This window comes from Gossypium hirsutum, chromosome D12, assembly GCF_007990345.1.
Source record: "Gossypium hirsutum isolate 1008001.06 chromosome D12, Gossypium_hirsutum_v2.1, whole genome shotgun sequence".
NCBI lineage: Eukaryota > Viridiplantae > Streptophyta > Magnoliopsida > Malvales > Malvaceae > Gossypium > Gossypium hirsutum.
The window spans coordinates 44088980-44114010 of record NC_053448.1 but is presented as its reverse complement, the minus strand read 5'-3'; the positions used below and the strand labels follow the sequence as shown (position 1 = coordinate 44114010).

At 33.0% G+C, this 25031-nt stretch overlaps 2 protein-coding genes and 1 long non-coding RNA gene across 8 annotated transcripts; 2 read left to right on the top strand and 1 right to left on the bottom strand.

The window, feature by feature from the left end:
- The first annotated feature begins 3124 nt into the window (after window positions 1-3124).
- On the top strand, window positions 3125-5515 carry LOC107946050 (uncharacterized). Of its 5 annotated transcripts, none has more exons than XM_041106828.1 (3): window positions 3284-3399; window positions 3753-3885; window positions 4056-5515. In XM_041106828.1, the coding sequence occupies exon 3, from the start codon at window positions 4384-4386 to the stop codon at window positions 5065-5067; it is 684 nt and encodes a 227-aa protein (XP_040962762.1). In that variant the 5' UTR covers window positions 3284-3399; window positions 3753-3885; window positions 4056-4383; the 3' UTR covers window positions 5068-5515. The 5 variants fall into 5 exon arrangements, with proteins under 5 accessions (XP_016735719.1, XP_016735720.1, XP_040962762.1 ...); XM_041106827.1 differs by having other exon boundaries at window positions 3753-3921; XM_016880230.2 differs by having other exon boundaries at window positions 3125-3921.
- A 3185-nt stretch (window positions 5516-8700) lies between these two features.
- On the top strand, window positions 8701-10685 carry LOC107946049 (uncharacterized). 2 transcript variants are annotated; one of them, XR_005921678.1, is made up of 5 exons: window positions 8701-9003; window positions 9199-9293; window positions 9618-10000; window positions 10128-10237; window positions 10389-10685. It is a non-coding gene; the product is annotated as an uncharacterized lncRNA (long non-coding RNA). The 2 variants fall into 2 exon arrangements; XR_005921679.1 differs by having other exon boundaries at window positions 8727-9045.
- A 12566-nt stretch (window positions 10686-23251) lies between these two features.
- Window positions 23252-24101, bottom strand: LOC107946048 (uncharacterized). Its single transcript, XM_016880229.2, has one exon. It carries the CDS (start codon window positions 23899-23901, stop codon window positions 23467-23469), a length of 435 nt encoding a protein of 144 aa, XP_016735718.1. The 5' UTR covers window positions 23902-24101; the 3' UTR covers window positions 23252-23466.
- Between the last annotated feature and the right edge of the window lie 930 nt (window positions 24102-25031).

Below are 25031 nucleotides of genomic sequence, written 5' to 3'. Positions count from 1 at the left end.
TATAAAAATATTTATGGCTCAGTTTAAAATCCCCGAGGTCTTGATACCTCATTTCGATTCTAATTATTTTAATATTTATTTCTAGTGTACTATTCACTATTTCAAAAATTTTCCTAACTTCATATTTAACTTATACTTACTAAATTAATAATATTTTCTACCCATTTGTCGAATTTAGTGATCTCGAATCACCGTTCCGACACCTCTGAAAATTCAAGCCATTACATTTTTTTTTTCGTCGGATTTGTGGTCCCGAAACCACTGTTCCGACTAAGCCTAAAATCGGGCTATTACAAATGTCATTTTATGTTTATAGAAATGATTATGCCTATCAAATATGAAAATAAATCCAAGTACTTATTTATTTTTTAAATGTGTACAAGTAGATCAAAATCAAAGTTTTATATTCACATTTGAAACACAATCAAAGTTTTATATACATAATTAGTTTGATGTCTCGTGCGATGTACGGGTCAATTGTGTTATAATTAAAATATGCTATTTTTTTAGTTTTATGGTAGAAAGTATTTTAGTTATAATAAATCAGATATATTAGTGTAATTGTAATTGGTGGTTGAAAAGTTCCAACCCTTTAATCTAAATAAAAATTAGGTTGTTTACTCCATTGATATAAAACATAAAAAGTTATATGAATTTAATATGCTATGAATAATTGGTTGTGAAATACTAATGGGAAAATTCATCAAATGAGATAATGATGGGAAGATGTTGACAAATATTGATTTATATAGGTTTCCATAAATTACCATAATTGTATATGGTTAAATGTGAAACCAAATAATTCCCTAATTGAAGAAATATTTTATAAATTTCATGGCCAAAAAATAATGCGTATACTAATGTTAAAGATGTATTTTAGGAAACATTAAATTAATGATTGACCTTCGAAATTGCACTAATTTCAAATTTTAATTCGGCAATATATCAGAAATTAGAATATTGAAAAGCATGATATTGAATTAAATGCCATAAATTATCAACAAGTGGTTGGTGTAATGATAAGACATATTGCACTCTTAAGAGGAAGACTCAGGTTCGAACCTTGGGAACAAACATTGTAGGGAGGGATAACCCCAAACATGGACTCTAAAATATATATGAAGTAAACCAAATAAAAATAATTAAATGCCATTAAAAAGAATTGTAAGTAACAATTATTAAAAATAGTTACCATGCCGTTTTTTTTTTGGAAATTTTAAATGTAAAAGTTTGACAGTTTTTTGTCGAAACCATTCTTTTTTATTTGAAAAACGGGGATCGACTTTTAAAAATAAGAATGGGAGTCGCCACCAATCTTTTATTGTGGTGTGATCGGATCACCTTGAAAATAATTTTAGGTCTGCGAATTTTGAGAAAACAGGTTCGGGAGTCGGTTACGCACGAGAAAGGGTTAGCACCCTCGTAACGCCCAAAATTGGTATCGAATAAATTGTTTAATGTCTTAATGTCGAAGTTTTGAAAAGATTTTAAAACGCGATCCTTGGAAAAGAAAATTTGAATAAAATAAATTGGTCGATGAGATTCCCTTATTTCAAAGAAATAAATCGTCACACTCAGTAAGTTTGAGTGCAACATTTTAAATCCTCAAAATTAAATTTATCTCTTGACCTATGCGTTTTGAGAAGGATATCCGATTATTTGGATTAAATGAGAAAATCAAGACCCAGTAAGTTAGGGCTCGATTTCACAAAATTCCTAAATATCGAATATTGCCTTTATTATTATTTTAAAAATTCTCATATTGAGGAATCAACATGTCATGTCCAATACATTAGGACACGGCGTATCGAATTCCCGAGAATGAGCTTTTATTTATGTGTTTTGATTGAAGAAAATCTTCGATTATTTAGATTCAATGAGGAAAATTGGAACCCAATACGTTAGGGCTCAATTCCTTCGAAGATTCCAAATATCAAACTTTTCCTTTATTTTAAAAATCGAGATAGCAAAATGTCACATCCATTAAGTTAGGATTCAACACTTTGAAATCTCAAATGCTTAGTTTTAAAATTGAATGATTTTAATAAATTGAACACTCGAATATCTAAATTCATCGGGAAGAATCAAAGCCTAGTAAGTTAAGGCGCGATTCTTTCGAGAACTTATGAACATCGAGCTTTTAGGAATTAAGCAATAAAACAACTATAGTGCATTAATAAAATACAATTCTCGTAAAAAGGAACGTGATTGGATAACAATACATACAATATAGAATATGAAATACAATCTAAACTTAAACTAAAACAAATAAATAAGTGTTATACAAATATCAACATTGATGTTCAAAAGCTAAACAAATCTATCATCAATTAAAAATACACCAAGATAATAAAGAATGAAAAAATGTCCTACATATAAAAGTTTTAAAATAAATTGCACGCATGGACTCAAAATAAACTTGAAATAAGAGAATAACAACCTTAAGAAAATTGTATAAAGATTTATACAAACATTTAGCATATAGATATACAAAAATGAATTTTAAGCTATAACCTAAACAAAACATTAAAATATATACAAATTATACCAAAATCTTTATAAAAATATACATATTGATAAATAACAAATCAAATAGTAATATGTCAAGTTTGAAGATAAAAATATATAATAGATATATAAAAATGTATGATAAATTTAAAACATGTCAATAATAATTTAAAATAATAGTATATGATATCAAAATAAAACTAAGGATAAATTTAAAGCAATGTTAAGATTAAACAATAAATAATACTAGATCCTAAAAAACCATGTCAAAAATATGCACTAATTAGATTTAAAATTAAATTAATAAAAACTAAATTAGAAATAAAACATAATTTAAAGAAGAGAAGAAAATAATAATAATAATAATAATGTAATTAAAGAGAAAATGAAACAATAATAATAGTTAAAATCATTACATTAAGATTAAACAAAAATCTGAAAGGGCGAATTTAAAATCTACTTAAAATACAAGGACCAATGTAGCAATTAAATGCAAAATTAGAACATTTAGATCCAATTGATAAAACGACATCGTTCGCTCGTGGATCCAATTGGAATCCGAATCAGACATAAGGCAGCAATTAAGAACTTAAGAAAAACCAAATTGAAGTGAAAACAAAATGCAGAGGGATTCAATGCGCAAATAGCCCCTCAGACCCAAAACGCGCGGATCCTCCCCTCGGGTCCGGTCACCGCGCGGGTCGAGGGCTATCAAACGACCAATACGGCACCATTTTATGCACCAAATAAAACCCCCTTTAAACCCTAAAAACATATGTTAACAAACAGACATTAGCCTTCACCCCCTCTGCGTCGCTTCAGTGTCGAAAACCCCCTGCCTATTCAATCTTGGCCTGAACGGAGGTGGGATTCGGCAACGCACCGATCCAGGTAAGGTTTATCAACCCTTTTCCTTTTTTCTTTTCCTTGTTCTATATATATTCTTGTATATGTATGAAATAACAAAACAAACAAAAAAGAAAAGCAATCGGAAAACCGAATGAAAAAAACAACCTTTTTTGTATTGATTTTTTTTTGATACAATCTGCCTCCCTCTTTTTTTTACATTCGATTCTCTGCCCTTTTTTGTATCCGTGTGTAACCTCATACATGGTTTGAATCTTGGCTTATATAGCCGAAAAAAATAGAATAGAAATACAAAAATCCCCCTTCTGCTATTTCGTTATTTGGTTGCTATTTTTTGTTTTTCTTTGCGTCGCTGGTTTGTTGCTTCTATTGTGTAGGTACAATACCAGCCTGGAGCAAGTACGGAGGCTCACGTGGATTTGGCACGGAGGCACTACACGCGTGCAGACGCACCATGCGCGAGGAGGAGGCTTGGCTCTGCTGCGGCGGTGGAGGCTGAATGCTGCCAGGGTTCGCTGATTTCTGGTTTAGGCTAGTTGGGCTAGGGTATTGGGCTTAGGCTAATTGGGTTTTTAATTTTGTTTTTGTATTGGTTTTACTTATTTATCGGGTCGGGCAATATTGGGCTATTACAGTTTTGATTTAATAACTTTTATTAATAAGATTTCAAAATGTTACAGGTCATGAACGAGAGCATTGGTAAGGTTATTAAGAAGGTCCGACGAAAGGAGGATGAGCCGCCAGATGAGGAGGGGAGGCTGTTCAGATGGATTTTGATGTCCCTAAAAAGGTTTCCTTTAGAAACATGGTATTGAATTCATCACTAGAGACTGAATCTAAAAAGGAATCCTGGGTTGAGGATGATATTGAACTAACAGAGGAAGATGTCAAAAAAGAGATAGTGGATAATGTTTCATCCATTGATTTTTCTGAACGTGTTTATTCACTTTGAAAAAAGTATGGCCAGAATGGTAGTTGTAAAATTGCTTGGGAGGATGATTGGATATAATGCCTTATGGAAAAAAATGTGTTCCTTATGGAAACCGACACAGATTTCAATTGATGGATGTCAAGAATGACTATTTCTTGGCAAAGTTTGAGTCAATGGAGGATTATACGAATATTCTATCCAAGGGTCAATGGGTGATCTTTGGACACTATTTGATAGTTCAACCACGGTTTCCTAGTTTCACAACGCTACAATCATACCTCCACAAAGTTGTTGCATGGATTTGTATACCGGGATTGTCAGGAACGTTATACAAAAAGAGCATTCTCCATGAAATTGGAGAAATGATTGACACATTCATAAAGATTGATCTCCAAATTGACAAGGGATCACGAGGCCAATTTGCAGGATTTGTTGTGCACGTCAACTTGCTTAAACCTCTTGTTTTGAAAATCAGGATAGCTAAAAGAATTCATCGTGTAAAATATGAGTCTCTACCAATTATTTGCTATCACTGTGGTACTTATGGACATTTGAAGGATAAATGCCTTCAAAACAAGAATGGGGAAGCTATGGATGAAAAGATTAGTGGTGATAAGCAACATTTTTACGAAGAATTGAACTTGATTGTTGTTTATCACTTGTCGACAAGTGTTAATCATGGAAACAATCAAGTTCATGGAAACAACCATGATTATCAATTGGATTGTTTCCATGATCCACTTGGATTGGTTCTAGAATAAAAGGGCCTAAAAGCCATCACTTCCTGGAGCTTTTAAAGGGGCCATATCAAACAATACTGCTTTAATTTCATCATCTGACACTTCCTTTCCAAGAATCTAAACATCACATTGCTCAAGACTAAGGAATGAGCTAAGGGGTAAAATACCCATGGGTCCAGGTTGTTCGCCATATAACTTCTAAAATAAATTAATTGCTTCAAGTTGAAGGGCTTCAGCATCATATATCTATTCACCACTACCATTCTTCAGAGTAATATTACGATTATGTTTCCTTCTTTGTAAGGTACAGCAGTGAAAAAACTTGGTATTTCGATCACCCAAATTTAGCCATTCATATCGGGTTTTCTGCTTCCATAAGAGTTCCTCATGATGAAGAACACTTTCTAATTCCTCCCGAACTTCCATTTCAGATTGAAGAAGACTACTAGAATAAAAAAAGCTTTGTCCTGTTTTGTATATTAGAAAGCTTATTCAGCAGATGCCTTTTGTATGTTCCAATATGCCCATAAACAGTTTTATTCTACTCTTTAAACCCTAAAGAAAAACTTGAAAGGCATCCTGCCAAATTACCATTAGATCCCCACTGACCTTTACCAAAACCCAAAAAGGTTGGATGTTCAAGTCACCTAGCTAGAAATCAAAAAGGTCGTTCCTTTGAAGTTCTAACCTTAAGTTTTAAGGAAAGAAAGAGCAATCTGTGGTTAGACTTAATCCTTAGAAGATGAGTAACCAAAAAATAGGGAAAACATTCAACCATGCATCATTCCCAATGGCTCTATCAAGCCTCTCAAAAATCTCCCATCTACACCAAGTGAATTGTGGGCCCTGAAAACCCAAATCATGAACATTGGTAGACTTTAAGAAATTATCACAAAGCGGAAACCTCATTCCTCTAATCTGTCCACCTCTCTTCTCATTAGTCGAAAGAATGACATTAAAATCCCTAATAGTGAGCCAAGGGACCCCCCACAAGCATAATAGCCTTAAGCCATTCCTAGAGAAATTTCCGTTTATATCGATCAAGACTTCCATACACAAAAGTGATATAAATAGGTTAGCAATGAGAATGATCAATGACACAAATTAGAATAAATTGGGGATGATTATGAACCACCTCAACTTGAACCAAATCCTTCCAACCAACTCAAATACCACTAAAAAATCCAATAGCTTCTACACGATGAGAAAATTGAAAGCCTAACTTGTCAATGATATTATATGCATTTGTTCAAGTAACTCTCGTTTTCAAAAAGCTCATGGTATTCGGTTTATATTCCAAATTATACTCCAAAAAGATATGGGGAAATTTTATACTTGTGCAACCTTGACAATTCCACGGAAAAATTTATAAATTCATAAAAAATACAAGAGTTAAAGGAAAAGAGAATAACCTTTACTATTTAGCAGAAGACAAACTTTCCAAGCCTTTTTCATTCCTTGATTGAGCTCTCGTGTCACCAACAATATCAATTTGGGAACTAATAAGTTCAGCCATAGAGTTCATTGTGTCCGAAAGAGGAAAACATGAATTCCCTGAAGCCTTGGATCTTTCTCCATGACCTCGAAGAGTCATATTCAAAAACTTTCCATTCCTATTTGAATAATTTTTTTCCACCATTCCCACGTCCTCTATCAGCATGAATGCCCTTCACTAACTTTATCAGGTTATTTACCTTTAAAACTTTTCCTTCCATTACAGTGAATTTTTCCTTAAAAGAAATGGTCAAATGCTTACTTGGGTCAAGCACTCCTTCTTTCAAAGGAACATCCATCCCACTTGGTCCTAAAAAAATAGGATTTAAAAAAGTTGTTGAGTTAGAAATCATCTCTATAGTATTAAGCTTATTGTCAACACAAAACTCCTTAATATTTTCATTGACAACTGTTACATTAAAGTTAACATAGGAAATATTAGGGTGAGCTTCCCCACTTTCAGTGAAAATAAAAATGGAGGGACTAATGGGCTGATTGCCTATCTCTTTAGCTTGTCGTTCTTCTATACCCAGATTTGGGTTATAAAAGGCCAAATGGGCCACAGTCAACACTGACCCACATTGTGCACCAACAGCCAAGTTCATTTCCTTATTATTTTTATTTTTTGATGGGCCTTCTCCTTTACTTTCTGGAATAAAACCCTTTGTAATGCCCTTTTAGGAGAAGCCATACGTTTTAGATTTTCGGTAGAAATCTTCGACCCTTCAACCCCCACTTATTACCACTATTAATGCTGAAAGATAAAGTCCTAAATCTAGACTCATTCCCTCAGATCCTAAAACAAAAGCCTGTTGACTACAATTCGGCCTTGAACTCCACCGAGATTTCCTATTGATAACCATCCAGGGCCCTTACGCCACCAAATCCCCAACTGAATTCTCGTTCGCCACCGTCAGAACCTCCACCTCCGATTGGCTTGTTTCAGTAGCTTTTTTTGGACACATCTTTCTCACATGGCCATATCGTCCACAACTAAAGCGCACCATCGAAATTGATTCAAATTCTACTCGTTGGATAGTTCCATTGATCAACATCTAAGAGATCAATGAATTGTCAAGGTCCACATAAACTGGCAGCCGAACAAATTTTCCTTTTGTTCCACTGTCTGTGTTGAAACCCAATTTTGTAACCTTACCAATTGTCCCATCAGTTTCTTCAAGAATCCTCCATTTGTACAAGAAATCTAAGAGACCTGGAAATTTAATCCATGCTTTAACAACACCCGAGTATTCATCGGGTTAAAATTCAGACTCTAATGTTGCACTGTGAAGTATTGCTCGTAAATAATCCATGGTCCTTAAGACAAAAATTTCTCAAAATCTTATTTGTTCTGGAATTTTGCTAGAAAATATTCGTTTTATATGTCCATTAGATCAAACAGTGAGGAAGGCCTTCATAAACTACTAATTTTATTTTGCAAGGTATTATATCTAATGAAACGACCTAAAAGCTTGATTACCACCATGGTCACCATGTCTTTCATCAAAAGTTGATCGACTTTTTCAAAAAAGTTAATCGCAGGGATTCCATTCACCATGGATCTTATGATATCCCCTTCTAACAATTAGATTTCTTCGACATCTCTAATGTTGGACTGGGTCTCTAACGCCCTAGTGTCACGGGGCTAAAACTTTAGTCTTGCAATCCGTGCGGCCTTAGATGATTCCTTTATTTCAAATGTGCCTAAGTCAGTTTAACTCTCACAAAGTGAGGATTCTGCGGAATCCTTTAGGGCACCAATTTATATAGAGGAAGCAACACAAGCCAAAAAAGTGCTCAAAAGAACATAATAGGCATAGAAAAATAATACACGAGATGTGTTTGAGTAAATGCTCTCAATTTAGTATTCACTCTCAAAAAATTCAAAACAATAGATGATTTACAACTGAGAGGGAAAGTCTCTATTTATAGTCGAACTCCCCCAAATCTAATGGTCTAGCTAATTTACATCAACAGTTGAGGTGAAGCTTATCCCCACAATTAAGGGATTTACAAGATTATACAATCAAATCAAATCATATTATACATTATTCTCTTTAATCTTTTAATATTAATTTCCTTATTTATTAAGGTAGCTTAAAGGTCTGTTTGATTGCTGTAAAATATTTTTCGGAAAACATTTTCCAAAATTTTCGGTGTTTGTTTTGTGGAAAATGAATTCCCATAGGAAAGCATTTTACAAACACGGTAAAGTCTAAAGCTTTTTTTTGGAAATTGTCTTACCCATTTCTCTACCGTAAGACATTTTCCTTTCTCCTTTCTCTTCTAAGCAAATTTTTTTCCATATCTTCATCTCCGTTCATCACCTCCCCTCACCATCTCTGTCCGTCATCTCTGTCGACCGTTGGCCTTTCTTCTATTTTGAAGAAACCCTAAAAAATTGGCAGGCACAGTCAAGAAAAGAAAACCCAGAAGCAGTGGTTCTCTCTCTGTCATCAACAGGTATTTTTCTGTTAATTTTCACTGATTTGATTTCTAGATCGGGTCTGGTTCTTGCTTTTCTTCGTTTTCATCTTTGTTGTTGATTTATATTCTGCCATCTTTATACATAATGTTCTGTGTAGAGAATGAGTATATATGTTGTATCCTGTTGAATGGGAATATATAATTGAACCTATTTTACTTTTCTTTTCCCAGTTGGTTGTGGAAAGAATGTTGGCTTCTGAAGGAATAAAAAGGGTAGAACTGGGCAGAGATGAATTTGAAAAACGAGTTTGGGAGTGGAAAGAGAAGTATGTCTTCCCTTAAATTATTTGCATACTTGGTTTTTCTGCTGTTCTTTGCTGATTTTGAATCTGTTACTTTGTACATATCGTCTATTGTGTTTTTGTTGTTAATGAAGAAATGGCTTGAGGGGGGTTCACAACTTCAATAAATTCTACTTCTTCTCCTTCCAAATACTGATACTTACGGAGTTTTATTGCTTTAACCCGTTGCTTAATTTCTGGTGTTTATTGTTCATATTTGACCATTAAGGTTTCATATAGGTACTATTTTGTTTTGTATGTTTTATCTATTTTTTGTTCATTGCTGGTCTTTTTTCTTTTCAATTTCAGGTATGGTGGGACCATTACTAATCAGATTAAGAGACTTGGGGCTTCTTGTGACTGGACTAGAGAATGTTTCACCCTCGATGAGCAGCTAAGTCGTAAGATAAGTTTTTTATCTAGTAAAAGTGAAATCTAGCTAATGTTCAAAGTCTTTAAATTATGTGTAAAGTTCCAACCTGTGACCTGTTTTACTTGTTACCTCATTTGTTTTCTTTGCATTGTACATATGGCAGTAATAATAGTAGTGATAATCATAGAAATAATAATTAGGCATTTACATTTGTTCAAATAACAGTAGGGTAAGTTTGTGTTCTGAACTTGCATTCCTATTGCAGGAGCTGTTATAGAGGCATTTATTATACTTCACGAAAAATGATTAATTTCTCAAGGTATATGCCAAAATTCCATTGCTTACTATCATGTTTCACTTTGCTAACTGATATTTAACATGTTTATTTTCTCATTTGATCATAATATTCTATCTTTTTGATGTATATGGTATTGCCCAATGTGCAGATTCCTCACTTGAGACCTGTGGAATACAAGAGGTCTAGGTTACCTAGGAACAGGAGGACTGTGAACCGTGCCTATGGTGGTGTGTTATCTGGCAGTGCAGTCAGGGAGAGGTGTGCTTTGATCTATTCGAAAATAATATTAATAGTTCATGCCTTAGTAATTTTTCTTCTTTTTAGGACAATGACAGATGCTTCAAATGTGAATTATTTAGACCTTAACACTTGATGAATAATTTACGGAAATGTCAATGGTTTTTTATAGGATTATTCGGGCCTTTTTGGTTGAAGAACAGAAGATAGTGAAGAAGGTTTTGAAGATTCAGAAAACCAAGGAAAATGTTTCATCAAAGAACCAGTTCAACTGATAAAAGATTCATTATGACAGGAAGTAACAACGTTGTTTCTAATTTTTGTTTTTTTCTTCTAGTTCTACGCATTTTCAGATATCTCTTGTACAAATAAACTTCATAAATAAACTTCATAAATAGAGAAAGAATCAAGACACCGCATGTTGTATCAATATCTTTCTAAAAGGGTGGCTATTCCAGTTGGCAAGAAATAGAGCAGTAACCACATAAAATTTGGCTTCAAAAATTTTCTCAGGGTTGAAGATATTGATTCTTTTATGTGGTGTAATATTATGCACTTGGACAATGTTGTTACATGTGGTGTACTACTAATTATGTATTTGGATAATATTATTTCTAGTACTTATTGTGGTTTCGAAGCAATTTATAATTATTCAATACTTGTTTTTTAACACAATTACAAATAATTTATTTGATATTAGTTTTTTTCAATTTATAACAATTAATATTGTAGCTTAATAATTGACTATTATTATAAATAAATCATTGCAATATATGTAAAAAATTTAAAACATAAAAATTTATTAATATATATTAATATATGTAAAAATAACTTTTCCAGAAAATATTTTCAGAAAATCTGTCAAACAGCAAAAAATATTTTACACAGATTTAATCAAACACCAGAAAATATTTTCTAGTAAATCATTTTACAGAAAAGTAAAATATTTTCTAGAAATTATTTTACGGAAAATATTTTACTGGCAATCAAACAGACCCTAACTTTTCACATCTGTTTTATTGAGCCACCCAGGCTTTAAATGGATAGACTTCTTCATCAGTTCTTTAAATCGGATCAGTTTTCGCGAGTCAAATGATTCTCATCTAACTAATAGACCTCCATAAAATATACTTTGTGCTATGGTCACGGACTTTAAATTGCAACCCGAGACACTAAAAGCACCTACCAAACCACCCAAGAGTCTGTCGTTCGAGGAAAGCATCGACTCAGGTTCCAAATCCATAGCCATATCGATGTCCCATCCTTATTCAAGTAATTGAATCTCACTTTTTTCTTTTATATGGAACTGCCTTTTTCTTTTAAAGTCATATATATATATATATAATTATGATGTAGATAGCTTTCCAAAATATCTTTCCCTACATGTATACTACAAGATATTTATATTTCTATTTAAATTGCATTAATAGTGAAAGAATTTTTAACATGCCAAAAATATAGTGATAGCAAATTATGGAATACATTTATTATTTCAAAAATATTCAGAATCAATTCCAAAAGAAAAATGTGAAACATTATAAAAATTTATTTATTTCAAAATTTTTTGAAAATTTTTAATTATGAAAAAGGTTTTTTATTTATAAATTTTGAAATTTATACCATAGTCTATCTAATATTTATTATATTTATTTAATAAAATAATTTATTTCCTTCATTAACTTTATTTTACCAAAAAATTACACCTTTAATGTTAAAAAATTGAAAAATATTTTCTTTCAATATATTTTACATTTTATATAAGTTAATTCTCTAGAAAAAACAGAAAAATAAATCATAGGTCAAATTGCTATAATTACAAAATTTATTGAAGATGATATTTGACTGCTTTATATGGTTTTGGCTGAATCAATTAGACAACAAATTGATGCATTACACGTGTCATTATTATATGATGACAATTGTCGCCTATTAAATTTATCCACGTAACTAAATTTTTTATTTTTGGATAAAAATTTTACTATAATACATATATTAAATTACATACAATAAAACTGGGTTTATTCTAATAGGGTTGAAGGGGCAGCTCTAGGGGTGTTCATTCGGTTAACCGACCGGTTAACCGACCTGAAATTACTATAATCGAATTAACCGACCTTCCAAAAATTTTAACCGTTAACCGAACCGATTTTTTTTTTTAAAATTAACCGAACCGAAATTTTTTCGGTTAATAAGGTCGGTTAACCGAATTAACTGAAAATTATGTATTTTTTTTGGTTAACAATTACCCGAATTACCCGAATTAACCGAATTACCAAAAAATACCCGAATTACCCGAATTTTTTTTTATTTTTTATTTTTAAAATTTAAAAAATTTATAAATTATTAAAGTAAATTGGGTTTTAGACTTTAGTAAATTGGGTTGTCTTTTAGTTTTAGTTTTATTGGATTGGGTAATTGGGTAAACTTTAGTTTTAGTTTTATTGGGTTGGGTAATTGGGTTGGGTAATTGAGTTTGGGCTGGGTTGGATAATTTTATTTATTAATTTTTTCGGTTAACCGAAAATTTTCGGTTAACCGACTGGTTTCGAACCGAATTAACCGTTAACCGAAAAATCATAAAAAAATTAACCGACCCCCGACCGAAAAAATTCGGTTAACCGACCGATTAACCGAATTCGGTTATCCAAAAGTATGTAAATAAATTGGTAAAATTGTCGTAGAGGCCTTTATATTAGGGGATTGGGTTACATTTTATCTCCTTTACTAAAAAATTATAAATTAATTCATATGCATTTGATCAAAGAACAAATCGATCTTTTTGTTAAAAATTTCATCTATTTCTATGGTTAAAAATTGGTTCATGTGTGTCTACATGGGGTACACATGGCACGCCATGTGTAACTGTTTGATTATTTTGTCAGTCACGTAAGTTTTTAATAGTAGAAATAGATGAATTTTTTAATAAAAAAGACTGGTTTACTTTTTGATCTAACATATAAGAACATATTATCTATTTAAAAAAAAAAAACATACCATCTAACTTTTAATACGAATCCTCCTACTACAGTCCTACTACCATACTTAAGCCGCATTTTATACTCATTTTGCAAGAAAAATGTTGTCTTTATGAGAAAAACCATACCTCGTCTTTTTCTACCTTTTACTTAGTTTTTTTTATTTATCATTTTTACATATTATTCCTTTTACTTATATTTTCATCAAAAAAAATTTCAGCCACATAGCTTCTTCTATCTCGGGAGGTCAATTGAAAATCTGTCGAGGCACATGGGTTGGGCAGATGCCGAAACAAAGGATCCAACAAAATAGTCCTTGTGGACTTAGGGTCGGCCTAAAACCTGGGCTTTCAGTTCAATACAATCTATCATTGATTTCAGCTTTGGATGTTGAATATGGCCCATAATAGTTCTAAAATAATTATTTGTTGTTTAAAAGTCAACTGTATCACTTTTGAATTAAGTTTGAATATTGAAATCATCATAGTTGGAAAGACTATATTTAAAAGACACGTAATTATACTAAAAAATAGAATAATTATATATTAGGGTAAACTAAAACAATGACACTAAACTATTAGTAAGTTTACATTTTGGCACTCAACTTCAAAAAGTTGCAAAATGATAACTAAACTATTGAAAAGTTCTCATTTAAGTCACTAGGCTGTTAAAATTGCCGCTATATGGCCCTCTTTATTTGCATTATCTGTACCAATCAAACGCTCTTCTTTCCATTCTTTTTTATAAGTCAAGTTTATTTTTTCATGAAACAGTTTTGAATGTCACAATTCTATGAACCAAAGTCTAAACAGTTTTCTTTTCTAATTTTCAATATTGACTCTCAATACCGTATTCCTTTAGAAGAAAAACAAAAATTGCGTTTTCATTATGGCCTTAGAAAACGACAATTACTTAAATACGTTCGTATTGCCAGAAAAGCCCAAAGGGGTCAACAGGTCAAGTTTTACTATAATTACTTGGAATGTGGTTGGATAACACCCTTTTTTGATTGGGTATGACTTCAACTATTCCTCAGGCCCGTCAATTAGTTAACCATAGATGTATTTTAGCTAATGGGCGTACAGTAGATATACCAAGTTATCGTTGATCTAAAATATGTTCTTCTACTTGTCAATAGATACTGATTAATCATACCGATCGTCGAATCGTCACTTGAAGCTCACTAGTCAGACTTTGGGAAAAACTTAATAGCCCAATAATTTAAATAAATTTTTTTGAATAATTCAATGATTATTTTATAACTTTTTAAAGTTGAGTGAGTACAATATAAACTTTCTAAATAGTTTAATCAACCTATTTGTTAAGGGTAGGAACATGGATTATCCACATTTGAATCCAACACGCAAAAATCAACTATTACATTAATGACTAATTTACTTTATTTTTTTAAAAAAATTACAGCTAAAATTGGGAAATGAAATGAAAATGATGTGAAAAGGATTGATTAAGTATTAGCTCGGTTGGTATTGATATTATTGTCAATGTAAGAGGATGTGGGTTTGAGTGCACTGAAACGCATTATCTTTCTATTTAAAGGTTGAAGAAGGACTATAAGTATTTTTAAACTTTATATAATAATAAAAAAGTGAAAAGGAATCTAAGCAACCTCGAAGTGTAGATGCCATCTTAAGAATAGACTACAAAAAAAAGAGAGAGTGAATTAATTATATAGATAGGCACATTAATTAAAACGCGTGGGGGTGAGGGTACCACCATTTCTTGCGCACTTTAAGTGGGGCGGATGGTCTCTTGGAATAGCAGCGCCACCACATTATATAACTATATTTACGTACACTATTTGACCAATCACGATTTAGCTCAACTTTATAGTCAGTCCATATATTTTTGCATAATTTGAGATTAATCCTTACTTATTTGCTACACATGATGCTGTTTCTTTGCTCGATTCTCTCACCATCTAGTATATAATTTAATCACTTCGACTAAAAATCCATTTAAATTTTATATAAATATATATCTATTTACATATATTTTTCATTATATGTATCATAATTTATGATGACTTGATAAAGGGGTAATCTTTATAAATGTATATACTAGAATCTAGATATATAGGTAACTGCTAAGCTACATTTCTTGTTAATTGAACAAACCCACTAATTGAGACCCTTGTTTTATCTTTTATGCAATTGAAAACCAGACAAAAGTTTCATTGCATGTGAAATAGATTGAGAATGATTTTTGTTTTGTTTTTTCTTTTCTTTAATGTCAGGTTATGCTAATAAATAATTTTGTTCAAGGTAAAAGATTGATGGATTCAAGACACTCGTTGAGTTGTTAAATTCGTTGTTGTATAGCTTTCTCTGTTTATACCGCTTGTATCAATCAAAACCTCTCATTCCTTTCTCTTTTATAGTTCAGTTTTTTTTCATGAAATAGTTTTAAACGTCATGAATCTATGAACTAAAACTAAACAACTTTCTTATCCGATCTCCAATTTCAACCGTCAAATCTACTTAGATCTAAGATATGTTCTTTTACTCATTCATGAGTACTGATCTATTATACCGATTATCAAATTGTCACTTCAATTTTATTAGGTAAATTTATTTTTATAGAAAAAGAACTTAACTACATAATGATTTAAATGAAAAATTTTAAATTTTTTAATAATTATTTTATAAATTTTTTAAAATTAAATGACTAAAATATAAATTTAGTAATTATTTAATAATATTTAGGTTGGTTGAAAGTGAGACAACAAGATCAATTCTTGTCACATTCTTCTAATTAAATATGCTTTTGACATTTTTATTTTAAAAAAAATTGGTAGTACTATTTTATATTGGACAAGTATTGGTGTTATCTGTCTTTCTTATCTGTCATGATGGATTCATACAGAGTTATTCATGTCAATTTGAGAATGATTTATAGTGTCTTTTAATTGTAATTAAAATAAATTTATATAATATAAATAAAATTATAATTACAATTAATAATATATTTATATAATTATTATAATTTATAATTAGATTATTTTAATTTCAATTTATAATAAATTGCAATATTTTTTTAGTTATATGGTTATTAAGTAATTATTATTATTTATTTTGAAGTAACACACCAACAAATTTAACAAAAAATTAACAATATTTGGATATGAATTTTGAAATATGATAAGTAAAGAGATTAAATTCCTAAAAATAAAAGTATAATGACTAAATTCTAAATTATCAAAAAATACAATATCTTACGACATATTTAACCTAAATATTTTATAAATGCATGTTATCAGGATCTTGTATTTTAAAGCATGGAAAGGATAGTTTGTTGTAGGCTTATAAATGTTGTTGCAAAAGTTGTAGTCCTTATCATTTCTCTTTCATCAAAGCTTAAAGAGAGAAAAAAAACTCTAAAAAAGGAAACAAATAATTTTCAAAGTTGATATACCTCCCTCACTAAGGAAGACACGTGCCAAGCTGAAAGATCATCGGAGGGATGAACCCTGTCGAACAATAATTCCAGAAGGATGCTAGAAACCTCACCTCTCGTCCTAACCAATCAGACAAACGAAAGGTAGTCAATTCAAGGAAGTCAACCACTTGCTTCTCCAAGCTCCCAACTTCCTGTTAAGAACGTGATCTTCTTTGTCACCAAACCCCACGTAGGTTCAACTGCTCCATACCATTGAATCAGAATAATGACACGATTTGTCCTATCACAGACATCCTCGTCCAATCGAAGACATCTTCCACAAACATTCTACAATGATGATTAGATGGCAAGTTCATGTTATCACCATATTACACGAGATCTCACCTATAAATACCCCCAAGAACGATGGAAAGGGAATCAACTCTCAAGCATACAAAGCCTACACTTTGTCAACCTAATCTTGGCGCTTGGTCTCCATACTCTTTTCACTATCACTCTTTGCAACCTCCAGCTTTCTACCCGGATTGGGTGAATTGACCTCCACAACCACCATCATTACCTTCTCCTTACTTTTCCCTTGTTGTACCACTGTATCAATAATTGGTGCGATGAGAATGGACAACATGACTTTACAATCTTATAACGACATCCCCATTGACCTAATTAACCCTACCAACATGGTCATTTCTTCTTCCCCAATTGACACCATTTCTATTCTCGCTAGATTAGGATCCTCCTCTGGCTTGTTGTCCTTTCAAACCCCTCTTCTTCCTCTTCTCAAACTATAAGATTGCCTTTGCATTATGTGTCTAAACTTCTACCATTCTTGGAGTAATTTATGAAGGCTTTAAATATACGGTTGTGTCCCAATTCAATTGTCTCGTCTGTACCAACTATTTCTGTAACGACTCAGAATTTAGTGGTGTCAAAAAATATGGTTTTGGAACCCTATTTTCATAAACCAAGTCCGTAAATATAAAATGAGAATATTTATGGAGTTAATACAAAAATATATTGAAGTTTGATTGAATAATTTAGCCGAAAAAGTGGTTAATTATGGCTTAGGGACTAAATTGTAAAAGTTTAATCGCTATATATTTTTAATTAAGAAAAAGCTTGGGGGCCTAAAAAGTAATTATTCGAATGATCAAAATAGTTATTTAACCAATTTTAAATTATGATAATGGAATAGGATGATTACATGCAGTTAACTTAATAAGTTTGATTAATTAGATTTAATTTAAAAACATGATACCATTAATGATGATTAATTAAAATTAATCATGTAACACCCTATACTCGGATCGACTGCTAGGCCCAGGTACCGAATGTCACAACAATCTGAATAAATTAACAAAATTTCCATCTAATTATACTACATACTTAGACAACCCAACTTTTCTAACAACTATCTACTACTAAAGCTCATCTCATCCTAACAACAAATTCTTACAGCTTTAGATCCATATATAAATACGATGGTTATTTACAAGTTTTAAACTAATGGTCAAATTGTAGACATAATCAATTTAGACCTTTAGGCGTAACCTCCAGGAGTGCCCCTCTATATACATGATACAGTTGTTGCACCCAACTTTCATTTTGGTGGAGTCTAGTTGGGTCCCCTTTCTATTGATTTCTCGGTCTTTATCTACCTTGCATCCAAGCAGTAAATTTTATAAGTTTAGAAGAACTTAATGAGGTCTGTTCATATGATTTTATAAAAGACTGCTTAAATTTTAAGCAAAAGGGATTCCAGGCACAGAGTTTAACTCTTCGAATTTCGTGGGCAAAATCTGATGACTTAATTGACATAGCCAATGTTTCATTCTCTCTAAGCTGAATGTTGGTGGACAAAGTCCTTGGTCTAAACATAACCATATTCTATCTAGATCTATTCTCATGTGGGTCTTACCCCTGTTACTCATTATTTTAACTTTCAGTGTACCCTTCTTGATATGCTTCAAAATTGTCCTATAATTGCCATTTCAGACTGAAGAAAATTATTGGTGGTTATTTAATTAGTCGCCCTAACAGTGAGTCCTTAGCTTAATCGTTTTTTCCTGAATAAGGTATCTTCCTAATACTCTATTTTACGGACTTAACTATAGTCCTTAGCTGAATAACACCTTCCTTTCCTTGGTGGACTCGTGTCCCCAATGTAATCCCATCGTACTTATTCTTTTAGTCTTTTACTTTAGGATACTCAAATAAACAGATAGTTCCTAACGCACTTCCTCTTACTCAGGTATCCCTTGACAGTTTCCACCCTTGGTAGACTTACAAGATCTTTCCTGTACTTCATGGCCTTGATGGACTTTTACTTTTTACTTTTTTTGTAGACCTTAATAATTATTCAACTTTGAGCTGGCATTTCCGTGTATAAAGTCTATTATCGATCTACTCATTCTTCCAGCTACCTCTTTATCGATTACCAAATTAAGATTTTGTTTCCCATTGTAACCTATTCTGCATCTTATTCACCAATGAGGGATCCGCGACTTCTTTGGCGAACTCTTATTGGCAAACATCATGCTTACCAACTTGTCTAAGAAATCTCTCCCTCCTTTTACTCATAACTGAGTTAAAATGCTTTATAGGCTCCTCTTATCGTTGCCTTTGGAAAATCCCCTTATTATCCAATTAGCCTACGTTCCCAGACGCGTCAATTCCATTATGTCTTGTGTCTTGTCGCGCAAGTCACACCGCAACTTCTTGTTTATACCTTGGAGGGACTCTTGGTTTACCGACCCGCAGACTTCATAAGTTACCATACCCGAGCCCTAGTCTTACACATTGTAACCCCATGTTTAATGTTTTAGCAAACTCTATTGGTTGCATAGCCGAGCTATGGTCTTACACCTTAACCCTATGTTTAATTTCTTGGTGGACTCTCTCGTGTTTACTGTCCTAACGAACTACCTCGTGTTTACTGTCTCGGCGGACTACCCCATGTTTACTGACTCTAAAAGTTTTTAAACCTCTTCTAAGGTGTCATTTCGTAAAGCTTATATACAATGGTCACGGTGTTGCCTCGAAGGACCAGTCAATAACTGTCGTCGTGGTGTCATTTTAGCAGGCCAATAGGTAACCAATCCATGATGCCACCTAACCTTCCTAGAATTCCCATTCCAAATTGCTTATTCCTTCAATACACCAATTATTCATATCTTCAACTATCACGTCAAGGTAAATTTCCCTCCATACCCCGTATATATTACTCAAGCATATCATATAACTCATTATTATACATACAATACGCTAGTTAACTAATCAGAAATTAATGAACATAAAACAGTCAACATACACCCTATTAAGAGCTCACTCAACATACTCTTTCATCAAGAACATACACACCATGCACTTAAGAAACTTAGCACATACTCAATGTGATTCATTCAAGCAACATGGCATCATTTATCACCCAAAGACAAGGTACAGAAACTCACCTTGCTTCCTTTGTCTTCGATAGTTTAGCTTGCCTAATGTCAAAGCCTCTTTCATCTTGGAAACTAAGCATGGCAACGATAAAGACCCCTTTTCGTATGGCTCTATCCTCTACTATTTCCTCCTAGAATTTTTCATGGCCCCTCTAAGCCTTTTGGAGATTGCAAAAGGAACACCACCTATGTAAAGCTAACAATAGAACAATTAATGTTGGATCAACATAGATAACGGAAGGCATACCAAGTTTTAAGCATGTACTAGGATCATCCTCGTCAGAAGTAAGTGACTTTATAATACTTAGGTGTTGATCATCATGGAGTTACGGGACCTCTGAGTAGTGCCTAACAGAACCACCCAATTACAGTAGTGGAGATTGCAATAGCAAGTGATGTAGCATAAAGGTTCTAGTGTCACCCCCTGTAGACACTTGGCTACTTAAGACCTCGCGAAAAATGAGAAAGCATGCGCCACTAGTGACCACTTATTATTATTATGAAAACCCTTTAAAAAATCTTGAGACATATTTCGTAGACACCCTAGTCTCCAAGACAATATTTGAAGACACTCCGTAAGGTAATCTTGAGTGCAACCACCAATATCTCTTATCAATTCATCATTTTAAATTGGCTTGAACCACTAGGAATGTCTACCAATCAAGATTAAAAGTTGCACTTATGGGTAAAAAGACGTTTCCATTCTTTGGGGAAGCCATATCTTTCACCAAACTTCAGCTGCACCAAAATGTATTCTTTATAATCAATTTGCATTGTAACTTCTCCACAAAAGAATAAACTCTATGTTTTAATGTGTGCATCGCAAGGCCAAAACTCAAACAAACTAGGGCACTTTTCCTCATTCATCTCCTGTAGATAGTACATATATCGAAAGACACGAACGAAAGGTTTGGAACTTCTTTTACGATAGATAATAAAGTACTTGACCAATAGCCACCAGGAAACACTTGTTAGTTGCCCAAGTGCAACACTAAAGTCATAGATGGCATCTCAAATAAAATCTAAAATGGAGAAAATAAACTCTACCTCAAGAAGGAACAACGAAAGATAAAACCCAAGCATCCCACTAGTAAAGTCAAGACCAAAAACTTCACTAAGATGATGGGACCCTTCCGGGAAGTTAAACTCATACTTATAATACTTCTCAAGCAAGCTTTGACACTTCAACAAATTCCTCATTTCTCGTTTTGTCGCACTACACATATAGCTAATACTAGTAACCGGTTCATCTTCTACCCTCAGATTCCTTAATAATGATCCTTTGCTTATTCATCGACTCTCTCAGTGGAGCAATTTCAGAATGACCACCACTTCATAAAAAAAAAGGTACCACGGAGAATCCAAAGCACAAACGCCTCTTGGAAACTAAAGATCACTGTAACAATCAAGAAAAACCCAGAGAACAAAGGAGCACAGTTGTAGAAATTTCAAATGTTGAAGAAGAAAAATGGTTCCAAGAGAGAAAACCAGAGAATAGATAGGATCACTTCTTAAAATGCATCGTTTCAACAAGAATCTAACATCCAATGATAACTTACCACATGTTTGGAAGGGTCATTGTTCATCATTATTATGATTCCCCAAAACGCAACCCTTAAGCACATTTATGGCAGATCCCCAAAAGTCTTGTTATAACACTTCACTATTTGACAAGAACCACCATCCACTAAAGAGTTATTTAGCAAAAAGACAATCAAGAACAATTCATCTCAAGAAGGGCCACTTTATAACCCCTTTTCGACTTAAAAGGGAGGAATATTATTATACCTCCCCCACAAAGGAAGGTTGTGGCAAGCCGAAAGATCACCAAATAGATGAACTCCACCAGCCAAAAATTTCAGAAGGACGTTAGAAACCTCATCTCTCATCCTAACCACTCAGGCAAATAGAGGGTAGCCGATTCAAGGAAGTAACCACCCACTCCTCTAAGTTCTTAGCTTCTTGTTAAGAAAGTGATCTTCTCGGTCACTAAACCCTACGTGGATTCAACTACTTCGTACCATCGAACCAGAATGAATGGTAGGATCTGTCCTGTCACAGGCATCCTCGTCCCACCGAAGATATCCACCTCATGCGTTCCACAATGATGATTAGATGACAAGTTCAACACGTTAACACCATATTATACGGAACCCAACCTATAAATACCCCTAAGAATCCCGCCTATAAATACCCCCAAGAATGATGGAGAAGGGATCAACTTTCAAGCATACAAAGTCTATACCTTGTCAACCTACTGGATGAATCAACCTCCACAACCACCATCGCTCCCTCCTCCTTACTCTTCCTTTATTGTACTACTATATCAACAAAAGTTAGGATGATTTATTTGTTTATTCCAATTCAATTTAAATAAATAAAAATAATTTAAATTTAAATTTAATTATAAAAATATTAATAATAAAATATTTTAATATTTATTATATTGACACAAAAACTAAAGTTAGACCCAATTCAAGTTTAAGTTTGTAAATTTATTATAACCCAACTCAGCCCGACTTATGGACACATATGTATGACAAACAAAGCTTAAGACTTCTCATTTTGAATTAACTCTAAAGGTGGAAAAGTAACTAACAATACTTGATTTTTTGAATAAAAAATGCAATCTTTTTCACCTAAAACCAAAAGTTGGAGTTTAAGTGCCTTTGGAAGTGGAAATTGTAAAAATATGTTATTTATATTAACTACTTAAAAAGTATAAAAAATAAATTAATTTTTATTTTGTATACCACTATATTAAATTATTTAAATATCATATCTAAAAATAACATTTCAACCTTCAATTGCAATTGTTAAACAAACAAACTATTTTTTAAATACATTTAAAAAATATACTTTTGAAAAATACTTGTCAACTACAACCTCTTTCATTGACCCACATGAAGGATCTTGATATTGAAAGTGCTTTGCTTTCCCATTGTCAAAGCTTTTTGCAGTTATTACTTTCCTCATTTCATGAAGTTCCAAAGCCCCACCAAACATCAATATTTTAGCTGTGTTTTAGTTGGAAGTTGAGTCCTTAATTGTTATACAAACAGAAACTTTGCTCTCAATCATTTTCTTTGGTATTTGATTGCGTAATATAGCTACAACAATCAATGAATCTTCATCAAAAGTTAAGGTTATGAAATAAAAAATATATTCCAATTTGTTAGTCACTACCTTAATTTTTAATGTGGTGAAAGAAATAGAATAGATCTTAATTAAACTTGTTAAAACAAATTAACAACATAAGATGAGCATTAAACCATTTTGAACAGAAAAAGAAGTAGTTTTTTGGGGGGCTTGTCTTTGAGGATCGATCCCTCCTCTATGGTTCCATGAACTTGTTTTCGCCACTGAGTTTTGTGGTACAATCCGATGACTGAAAAAGAAGATAGTTATTTCCCCCCTTTCACCGTTGACAAATAATGGCAGAGCTAAGCTTCCCCGCCTCACGAGGCACCAGCTGACCTTGCGCCATCACCAACGATTTATAGATCTCGACGATCATTTTCTCATCGTACTCCTTAACCGGACGCTTCCCCAAGGCTGCAATCCCATGATGGTCCCCCATAGCTCCACCGTAGCCGGTACTAACCATCCGGGAGTTAGCCAACCCCAGCATCATTTTCACGTACGCATCACGTAGCCAAACAAAGAACTTCTTGGGCGAAGGTAATCTCAGCTTCGCTTTCACCCTTATCTTCCAGAATCGCCTCCGTCGCGACGACCCAAGCTCCACCTTGCTCCGCCGTCCTCCTCCTTTCGTACCATTTAGCTTGATGTAGCCTCTCCTTTGCCAGTACCCTTTCAAGTTCTTGTACATGGTCGCTGAAATACCTTCCATCACTGTTTCTTAAGATTTTTCTTTTCAATGGAAAGAGAAGAAAAGAAAAAGGAAGTGGGTTGGAGATTGAAGACGATACGAATACATATATTATACACACATATATATTAAATATAAATTAGTGCAGTAAATAATTAAAGAGGAGAAATTTATAGATATATAGAGTAGAGACAGGGGGAGAGGGTGGGGGTGGGGGTGATAAATGAGAGAGATGCAAATGAATTAAATATATGTAGCAGTGCCAACATTTTCTTACAGGGTGTCCCCCTGTCTATATTAAATGTGTGTTGCCATTCCACGTACCACGTTATAGCCGTCTGATCGTTGATCAGAGTTCGTGGGGATTCAACTCTTATTGGTAATTTGGGAAGTATTATATATTAAACTCACTCACGTTCTTTTGAGATAAAGATTGATATATGTTTCAACAACTTCAGCTTTTTATCAGCTTATAAAAATCAAATCATGTAATGGGGATGAAGGGAATTCCGTTTTCAGATTGTAGGTAGGTTTTCCAATTCCAAGGTGAGAAAGAATGAACTACCTAGCTACACCTAGCATTTGGATTAACAAGTTTTTATATAAGATATTGGTGATGGAAGTTGGTGAAGGTTGTTTCTTGGTATAGTTTCAAAAGAGCTTGGAAATGTTTTAGAGTAAGCTGATGAATGGACTTGATGTGGATCATGTCTTATAAGTAGATCAAGTAGCTGAATCATGGTAAGTTTGTGAATGGAGGGTTCATTGTTTGATTATAGAGCTCTCGCGTGGGTACGATGTTATTAGGAGCATCGCCAAATGTGGGTATGATTGATTGCATATATCTCTTAAAACTCAATTTTGACAAGGCCATGCATTTTAACTAATGGTGCTTACGGATTGTATTTCTTCTAGAAACAAGAAATGATTAAGCAAAGATGAATTAAATATTTAATGAGAACACATGGATGATTGGGCGGTGGCTTTGATATCTGAATAAATTACGCGAAAAAGGGCAGACTTGAAGCAATTATTCAAGCAAGTCAAATCGTTTTCTAAGTTGCACATGTATATACCTTGGACCTGTCATGGAGATCATTTCCTACTAGGTTTTGATATTTTCGGAAAATATTAAACACTTAAAAGGTTAA